The sequence below is a fragment of the Bison bison genome, unplaced genomic scaffold (genome assembly GCF_000754665.1).
Source record: "Bison bison bison isolate TAMUID 2011002044 unplaced genomic scaffold, Bison_UMD1.0 scf7180017864232, whole genome shotgun sequence".
Taxonomy (NCBI): Eukaryota; Metazoa; Chordata; class Mammalia; order Artiodactyla; family Bovidae; genus Bison; species Bison bison.
In genome coordinates, this window is record NW_011494804.1 from 2,313,710 (window position 1) to 2,323,916 (window position 10,207).

At 45.0% G+C, this 10,207-nt stretch overlaps 1 protein-coding gene across 1 annotated transcript in view; it reads left to right on the top strand.

The window, feature by feature from the left end:
• The window catches only part of LECT1 (leukocyte cell derived chemotaxin 1), a 37,398-nt gene that overhangs the window by 768 nt on the left and 26,423 nt on the right, over nucleotides 1-10,207 (top strand). Inside the window, exon 2 of the mRNA XM_010846180.1 lies at nucleotides 5,575-5,715. Coding sequence (XP_010844482.1) covers nucleotides 5,575-5,715 — 141 coding nt within the window. The remainder of the gene's footprint in view (nucleotides 1-5,574; nucleotides 5,716-10,207) is intronic.

The window sequence follows — 10,207 nt, forward strand, 5'->3', positions numbered from 1 at the left end:
GGCCCCTGGATCACTCGCGTGTCCCCCCCTCGGGGGCCCCAGCGGATGCTGTGCCCTCGGGGGCCTCCCGGGCACCTCGTCCCTTCTTCCACCCAACTCCAGGACGTGGCTTCCCACTGACGGGCAACTTCGTAGAAAAGCCAGTCTGGGCTTCAAAAGCGGTGTAGCCGGGGGATGCAGTGGAGGGTTTCAGGGAAGCCCTTCTCCGGGAAGGCGCATCGCAGCCTGGCGCCTCCACTAAGCAGCTGAGGGACCACGGGTTAGGCACGGACCTTCTGGCCTCGCCTTACTCACCCTTAGGAAGAAATGAAACTATGGTCTCTCCCAGCTGAGAAAGGCTGTGAATTGAAGAACCTGGGACAAAGGTAGCGGAGGAACATTCAGACCTAATAAGGGGATGAACCTGACCTCCCACTAGCGCCTTCTCTTTTTCTCTCTCCCTCCCTCCTTTTCTCTTTTCTCTCTCCTCTCTTTCTCTGTCCTCTCACTCCTCATCCTTTAATTTGCCCTTCTCTCTTGCTGTAAGGGAAGAAAAATAAAATCTAACTTCCTTAAAGATAGCTAATATCTTTAAAAATCATTTCTGGCCTGATCACATGTGACTTAATGGTAAATGTTTTACTAACCCCCGTCCTACTTTCTATGAGCGCAACTATTTATGTTGAAGCTCCGTTGGCTCTCAAGGAATATAAAAAGTGCTTCTGACCAGAATGGGCAAGATTCCAGGGTGTTCATTAAATACTCTGAATTTTGTTCACCTATCTAAAGGAGGGGGAACATTTTATCTTGATGACCATTGCCAGGCCTGGTGTAAGCTGATTTCAACTAATGGAACAGAATTCCCTCTCCAGGGTGCACACAAAGGGCTGTTTCTTAATCACTCCCCTCAGAGAATCCGTGACTGCTGTTTTCCCCTTTCTCTCCCACCATGAAATTCAAAGCATGAACGAATTCCAGTACTTAGAGAAAATGGTGCTGAAAGCAATTCAACCATTTTACACATCACATCTTCTGCAGTCACTGCATAATTTGTATTTTTAACTCAAATGCCTAATGTAGATAAGCATGCCATTTAGCACCAAGTCTGTTTTAGAGACTATATCAAATTTACAAGCATCGATTTGTAGGATCAGAATTGCACGGTATTTTATGTGTATTTGAAAAGTGCCTTAATGAATTTGTGTATTTTAAATATAGAAGCCAGGCCAGATGCTCATATTCGAAAGCAGCATATCTGAACATTTCTATATCTCCATCTCCATTAATAGCAGGGTTTAGACTGTCCTCCCTTGGGAAATGTAAATGCTATCTTTTAGACGACAAAACGTCCATGGTATGGGTCCTTTGGGGACAAAAATAGCTTTGCTTTTTTTTTTTTTTTTTTGGTAGAGATTTGGGTCATGATATATATTTAAATGGGTACCATTTGGCATTTAATTATTCAAGGCAAACAGGGTTAACTAACAAGCTTCTAGAAAGAGAGATTGAAAGATCATCCAAACTGAGTGGGGCCTCCTTTTATCGTAACTTTTACTTCACTGCAAGATGGTGGGTTGTCTGGTTCGAGAGAGTGGTATTAAATTCTAAAAATACAGAGGAAGAGTGAATCACATTTTATTGCCAACAATACAAGTTACCACTGTCTCTCTGCGGGTAGGACAATGAAGAAAATCGTAGTAGGGTTTGTGTGTTTATTTTTTCAACTCCCAAAATATTCCATGCTGATCCATATTACTTAAGTCTGAGAAACAAATCACAAAATACTAAACAGAGTAAATTTGGTACCATCTACGCATAGCATATGCACAGGTCTGCTTTCCCTGAATTCAAATCTAAACGGCCCAAACAAAACATAATCAGAGAAGGTCAGCCTCTGTCAAACAGACAGAGATATCCACAGCCAATGCACTGCCCACTCTTTGGAGATTACCCGTGCCTCTGTTTCTCTGTACTGGTTTATGGAGGAGAAGCAGCAGTAATTCACCTCCTGTGCCTTTCATATGGATAAATCCCCTTAGGACAGGTTTACTGGAAATCAGCTGGAGGACTCTGAAGCATTGAAGTGTTAATAATGAGGGGACAAGTGACGGGGCTCAAATATTGAGGTCATGTTTCATCCACATTATTGTCAATGGAACAAGGCATTGAAATATGGGAAATTCCCACCAATATGAGATAACTGACAACCCAAGCGCCTGGGATGAGGGGATGAGATCATTGCTTGGGGCCTTTATTCTCAGCCTGATTTTTTGAGATGTTGGTCCCAAACATGATGTAATTATCTCATGAACCCAGGCTTTATTAGAAACTCATTAGCAAATCTCCTTGGCTGTAAAAGGCACCATATTGAGCAGAATTTTGGCACATAATAAACTTTCTTTGTGCTTGAATAGAAATAGCCTTAGGTGCTAACAGCTCCATCAGTTAGAGCAGATATTGTGATTGCTGCTTCACCAACCCAGCCTTCTCCTGAGCTTGGGGCTCAGTACTTTTTACCAGTCTCCAAGCCCAGGCACTTCAGGAGGAAGTGAAAACAAACAAACCCCCTCTCTTGTTCTGGGGCAAGCAGGGGCTGCAGCTCCATTAAAAGGATGCAATACCCAGGCTGGGTTAGGTAGGGTGTTTTGTTGAGGGGGAAGGTGGAGAAGGGTGATGATGAAGAAAGTCAAGTTAGACGCACAAGCCACTGTTCCAGTGCTATGATCTTGTCTCCTTAAGATTTTCTAAGAATTTGGAAATAGTTCATTTCTTAAATCCAGGATCACTTTAGTAGTAAAAAGTTTATATGCAAGGCTTTAAAAAAAAAAAAAAAAGAGCCTCTTGTCTCATGAGTAAAGGACGGACACTTGTGCCAGCAGAAACTCACACACGCGTTGTCCACCATGCACGCCTTAACAGCCAAAAGTAACTCAGATGAACAGTGGCTGTTCAGAGAGCGCAGGGGCTAAACAGAGCCCGCTTTCTGAGCCTCACCTGCAGGGAGCCCTGGCTCAGCCAAAGAAAACAGCTTTCCCCAAACAGGCTGATGGTGAGCACCACCGAGGTGCAAAGTGAAAAGAGATTGGTGGGCTCTGCTCCCATGCCCCTAAATCAGAACCGCTGGAAGTGGCTCTCATGATCAGCTGAGCTGGGGAGACAGCGTCCTGCAGGACGCGAAGTTCATCAGAAGGAGGGGAGGACCTGTGCTCAGAGGTGGTGAATGCCGGGATTTTCTGTTCCACTAATGGAGAGCTGTTGCCTACAAGGGTACCAGCTACAGTTTCTACATCTCTGCTGATAAAACAGCGCTTTGTGGGTCTTGCAATAATGAGTTTTCTACAAGTAATGATCCAATAACAACAGATACTTTCCCCAGGGTTTGTCCATGGGGACAGTTAGCTATTTCTCATAATAAGGGAGAAAAATCTGACTTGAATTGAATTTGAGCTCTTTGCAGTTCTGACCTACGGACCTAACACTAAGTAGCTAATGGCCCTCATCAGTTCCTACTCCTTCCACTTTGAAGAGTGTATATGTTATACAACACATAAGAGATACATTATGTATCATATCTGGGCCTCCTTGGTGGCTCAGTCAGTAAATAATCTGACTGCAATGCAGGAGACCTGGGTTCAATCCCTGGGTGGGGAAGATCCCCTGGAGAAGGACATGGCAACCCACTCCAGTATTCTTGCCTGGAAAATCCCATGGACAGAGGAGCCTGGCAGGTTCATGAGGTTGAGAGAGTCAGACACAACTTAGCCACTAAACCATATATCATACATAAGATATAGTGTGTTAGTCAGTGAGTGATGTCCAACTCTTTGTGACCCCGTGGACTGTAGCCCACAAGGTTACTCTGTCCATGGGATTCTCCAGGCAAGAGTACTGGAGTGGGTTGCCATGTCCTTCTCCAGGAAGATATAGATATATACATATGTATGCTTCTAAGTCAGAAAATGGAAGAAAAGAAAAGAAAAACCCACCTCCTACCCCACAGTGCAGAGAAGGTTCTTGCAGAGCAGCAGCATGCTGGTCAGGAGCAGCGTGTAAATCACTTTTTAAACCAGTGTCCTAACCAGATGTCTAAACTAAGAGAGCCCTACTGGGGACTTCCCTGGCAGTCCAGTGGCTAAGACTCCATGGTCCCAACACAGGAGGCCCAGGTTCGAGCCTGGTCAGGGAACTAGATCCCACACGCCTCAATGAACATCGAGGATCCTGAGTCTCAAAACTTATTCGGCACAACCAAAGAAATAAATAAATATTTTTTTAAGAGAGAGAGAGCCCTTTGGATCCTGTAATTTAGTGGTACACTGTAAAAAGGGTTTTTTGAATGGCGGATTTTAAACAAGATTTTACTCAGAAATGCAACACATGAAACAGATCAGAAGCAAAGCTGCTCTGGTCAAATTGCAGATGAACCGTGGGTGGGTGGGGGGACTCGGATAAAGGAACCTCACAGTCCCAGCTGCTCTGGGCCACCTCTGTGACACCCCAGAGCTCTGATAACATAAAACCTCCTCTGAGGTTCCCACTTCATCATTTGGCATTCAAGGCAACTCCCAAGATGCAGAGCTAAATGGTGTAGCCAGCTGTTTTTCTGATTCCTGGCCCAATGCTCCTGCATAATGCCAAAACTCTCCCCCTTCCATCACACATCTTGTAACAACGCCTTCAGTTCAGTTCAGTTCAGTCACTCAGTCGTGTCTGACTCTTTGCGACCCCATGAATTGCAGCACGCCAGGCCTCCCTGTCCATCACCATCTCCCAGAGTTCACTCAAACTCACATCCATCGAGTCGGTGATGCCATCCAGCCATCGCATCCTCTGTCGTCCCCTTCTCCTCCTGCCCCCAATCCCTCCCAGCATCAGAGTCTTTTCCAGTGAGTCAACTCTTCGCATGAGGTGGCCAAAGTACTGGAGTCACCTTATGTCTGTCCCATAGCGTCATTAATAGGGGTCCCTCTTATTTTGAGCGGAAACAGACAAGCATGTTGGCCTTGCTCTCTGTAATGTGGCTGTATCTCAGGCATACCCTAGTCCTGTCTGCAGTCCTTACTGTATACCACCCTCCATGCCAAGTCTCGACTGAAGGATTTTTTTTAAATACCTTCAAATTGAGGTGCCACTGCAGATTTGGTTAACAGCCCAGTGAACCCTCTGCCTCTTCAATGTCCATTTATCCATCAACAGATCTCAACTCTGGCTGCAGAGTAGAATCGACCTTTAGAAAAAGAAAGCTCTGTGCTCAAGCCGCATCCCCACAGGTTGTGATTTGATCCATCCTGTGGCGGCAACCCAGGTGTGGTAGCTGAAGATTCTCCTTAGATGTGTCTATGTGCCACCAGGATTGCAAACCACTGAGCTCTTCAGATTAGTATCAGAGACAATCAAAGCCTTTACTTTCAAAATATTATTTAAGAAATCATTGTATTAAGTAATTGGTGGATGAATGAAGTCCTCCCAGATAAATGTCTTACTATTAAGGATGATTCAGTGTATCTCTGAGACACAGGAATGCTAATTTATATAAAGATAAGCCCTGAATTGCTCTAAGAGGGAAGCATCACTAATTCTGGTCTTCACTTCCAGATTTACAATGTCCATTATACCATGAGTATCAATGGGAAGTTGCAAGATGGGTCAATGGAAATAGACGCTGGGAACAACCTGGAGACCTTTAAAATGGGGAGTGGAGCTGAAGAAGCGGTTGAAGTTAATGATTTCCAGAATGTAAGTATATTTCATGCATTTAGGAAGTCTAACTAGGCAAGCCTGGGAGACGCCTCATTCATGGAGAAGGCGGGCCCCTCACATACACCCAAATGGGAACTGCTCTTTATGGCAGTCATGGTGCCACTAACCTCCCTGAACCATGTTGCCTGTTCTCTCTGAGAAAGGATCACTCTCTGTCCTTGACATTTTCAAAATGAAAAACCAACACCTTAGCACTGAAAAAAACAAGTTCTTGGAGCTATCAGAAGACTTGGCAGAAAGACTTGCAAGAGCTATTTTTCTCTAAGCAGCCTTCTTAACATAGTAAATAAAATGCCCAAGGTCTCCCAGAATGTGGCAAGATCTAAAACTGGCAGTTATCGAGAGGAGGGAAACTTTAATGACCTAATAATCTAATCAACAGCAGGTGGGATCTATTTACACACATGTCTCAGTGCTCCAGATTTCCCGTTTAATCCAGAAAATGAGCATGGAGAAATTCGCCTAGTGTATCATCTGCTGTCTGAACAGAGCCCATTACAGATGAAACATTCGAGTCTCCTTTGCAAAGGACACACATGTTTGTTTTCAAAAATTCAATTTACAGGCAATTGGAGACATCAAGCCATGCATGGATGCTTCAGTGGACATCTGTGAACCCAAGTGTCACTCCAGGCCTCCTCTCTGGCTGGCCACCATAAATATCTCATTCTCTTTCTTGATCTAGGAAGAGAAAGAGGCATCACTGTTTGTGCTCTCCTATAGATGCAGTAGGTGAGACTTCCTCATGAAAAAAGGCTCTTAAAAATAATGTCTCTTCTGATAGTTTATTGGCCTACAAACATCTCACCGACCTGTCTTCCTCTGATTGATGAGAAAAACTAGAGATGCTTTTCATTTGAATGAAAGAACTCCCCTCGTTGATACCCAAACACACTTCACAAGCCCTTTTGAATATCAAACAGATGCTAACCTTAGAGCTCGGCTGATATTAGCCATTATTTGGTGATGACAAGGGCTGGCTGTGTTTGGCGTGGGCTCTGCCCTGGGGACGGGCTCTGCAGTCCTGTGTGTGCCCAGCTCCATTTCGTTTGGTCATAGCTTTGCAAACGGTTCAGGTCGAGTCCCAGAGATAATTTCTCTAGACCTATTAAAGGCTTTTACTGCAAGACCCAGGACAAGGTAAAAGGCATTTTTTTCTTCGCGCTGCTCAATATAAAATCATAAAATGTGACTCCCACACATGCATCTTTCATTCAATCCAGAACAAAATTGAATACACAGGATATGCCACAATATCAAGATATGCAAAGGTAGCTATGCAGATAAATAAGAAAGATCCCTCTCTCTCAACATGTGTATGTATCAGGAATGTCCTTTTAAAATATTTAATCCCAAACCTATATTTCTGTTTTATAAACCTTTGGTTCTAATAATGGTATTGATTGCATTTTGTTCTTAGAGGCCAACGGGGCCACAAATATTTTATAAACTGATCAATTCTCTTTGATAGCTTCCACATTTCTCTAAGTCAGAACTGGTGAGTAGAACATTTTTTTGATGGATAGAACCTGTTATGGGTTTAAATAAGCCTGGACTTCTGAAAACACATGAATCAGCCACCGTGGTACCTGAACTATTACTTTCTCCTGTATTACAAACCGTCAGTCAAACTCAGGAAGCGTTTATGGAAGCTGACTGTCTATGTGCAAGGGATTGTGTGAAGCATAGAGTATGCAGAGACGACTGACACTTGTTCCCTCTCCCAAGGACATCAGGAGGTGGGCATCCACAGAGAAGTGGCTTTAGGTCAGGCTGGGAAGCACGCTGCCACGGAGCTATGAACAGAGCTGTGGGGTCCTCGTGGGGGACGCCATTGCTGCCAGCGAGGAGATGGAGCAGGTTTTGCAGAGGTGGCAATGAAGCCAAATCCAGCCTCTGAGCTCCGACACTGAATTAATATTCAGAGACAGAGTTCTGAGTGAAGTAGAAAAGGATAGCTTTCTCGCTTTGCCAGGCAAAGGGAGCCACAGTGGACCAATGCCCTCAAAACTGTGTGTCCCAACCTGGAAGGGGTAGTGAGAAGTTTCATGGTAATGGTTCAAAGAGGGTGGGATTGGCTATGGGCATTCTTTTGATTGGTTGGTGGTAGTGGGTGGAGAAGGCAATGGCACCCCACTCCAGTACTCTTGCCTGGAAAATCCCATGGATGGAGCAGCCTGGTAGGCTGCAGTCCAGGGGGTCGCGAAGAGTCGGACACAACCGAGCGACTTCACTTTCATGCATTGGAGAAGGAAATGGCAACCCACTCCAGTGTTCTTGCCTGGAGAATCCCAGGGACAGGGTAGCCTGGTGGGCTGCCGTCTGTGGGGTCACACAGAGTTGGACATGACTGAAGCGACTTAGCAGCAGCAGCAGGGTAAGTGGGAGTCAGCATCATCAACCTTCTGGTTCCACCTGATGGGGTCTCCGTACTTGTGGGCAGCCCACGGGGAAGGGGTTTCAGTATATGCAAAACGACTCACAGATATTGTTATGTGTATCCCTTGATGGGGAGCTAGGACCCTTCCCCAAGGCTGCACCACTGTTTCTCTGGACTGTCCTCCCTGGCATCTGCATCCTCTCCCTTGCCTAATTAACAGCTGTTTGAACCTGCCCACTGGAACTCAGTGAAGGTCATGGAGGTTGAATGAAGCCTATTTCCTGTAATCAGAGAAATGGGGGACAGGGAAAGCTTTTGTGTGTAGGAGCCCTGCAGGGTCCTGCTCGCTATCAGCAACAGTTGAACCAGGCCTGGAAGAATGGTTAGGATTTCAACCACAGAGAGGCAGAGGCAGGGCCTTCCAGGCCCAGGGAAGTATACACCATACCCATGCTCAGGTCTGCTCCCAAGGTCTAAGCAGGGAGCTTAAAAAGTGAGGAGCGGGGAGATGGAGATGCAGGCCGGCCCAGAGCAGGAAAGTCTCTGAACTGTAGGTGAACAGCCTCCCCTGCTAACCCCACCAAATTCCCCGAGAGGGAATTTGCACTGAATGAAGGGCTCCAGGCTCTACACCATTGGAGAAAACAGTTGTTCAGGTCCCTTGTTGCAGAAGGTAAGGCAGACTCCATTTAAGGGAGGCTAGCACTGTGGGGTTTTGTAGTCAAGGAGAGAGAGCGGGCTCAACTCTGAATACAGTAAGGAAAACTGGAGTGTGATGGCCACGGAGCAGGGTTGGGTGCTGGTGGATGGGAGATTACTAAAGGTACAGTCGTTCTTTGCTAAACTGACCTAACGGGATTTTTGCTGCCGGCAGGTCAGGGGGATCAGATAACCAGTTTGACCAGACTAAGGCTGACTCAGCAGGATTCTTGCTAAAATTGGAATAAACCGGCCAAGACAGAGCCCAGGGTGGGGGCCTAGAGGACTCAGAGGTGCCTGACTGGAGTTAGGTCAAGAGAATCTCTGACAAAACCCTGAGGAACACAGAAGATACTTCTGTTCATAATGTATCAAAGTTATACCTTCAAAAGTATCAATGCTGTTGGTTTAAGTCAACCCTCTCAACCCTAATGACCCACAGATATAACAGAAATCCTGGTTAGAAATTAAGATAGTTCACCAAGAAAACACCGGAGCATGAGAAAATAGAGGCAGAGAGAATGGCCTCCAATTTTGGAAGATACAACATTTTCATAAATATTAAATAAATACTTCTAAAACAAAAAAAAATAAGATAGAATGGTGGGTATAAATAGATTTTCACTATACAATTCTTTTGACCTTGTGTATATTTGAAGTTTTTTAATTTAAAAAGCTGGAGGGAGGGACTTCGCTGGTGGTCTGATGACTGGGACCCCATGCGCCCAAGGTGAGCGAGGGGTCTGGGTTTGATCGCCAGCTGGGGAACTCACACGCCTCAACTAACACCTGCTGCAGCCAAATAAATTAATTTATTATAAAAAAAAACTGGAGGGGAAAAATGGACAGCACAGCTTATCTGATAGGTAAGTAGGTTATTGGTTTCAAGAATCTATTTGGCACCTAACTATAACACAAAGAAAAAATAAAGTGAAAGTAATTTATAATACAGTTAGAACTTGAGCCTGATGTACCTTGAAAACATCATAGTCAAATGCTTGGGTCACTGTCTGTGCCACAGCCTGAAATGCAGACTGACCTAAGTGTGTGCTGAGAAATTAAATATCCGGTACTTTTCTCTAAACGGTATAGAGCTTCTCCATCTTTCGCTGCAAAGAACATAATCAATCTGATTTCGGTGTTGACCATCTGCTGATGTCCATGTGTAGAGTCTTCTCTTGTGTTGTTGGAAGAGGGAGTTTGCTATGATCAGTGCATTTTCTCGGCAAAACTCTATTAGTCTTTGCCCTGCTTCATTCCGTATTCCAAGGCCAAATTTGCCTGTTACTCCAGATGTTTCTTGATTTCCTACCTTTGCACCGATCACTGAGGAAGGCTTTCTTATCTCTTCTTGCTATTCTTTGGAACTTTGCATTCAGATGCTTATAT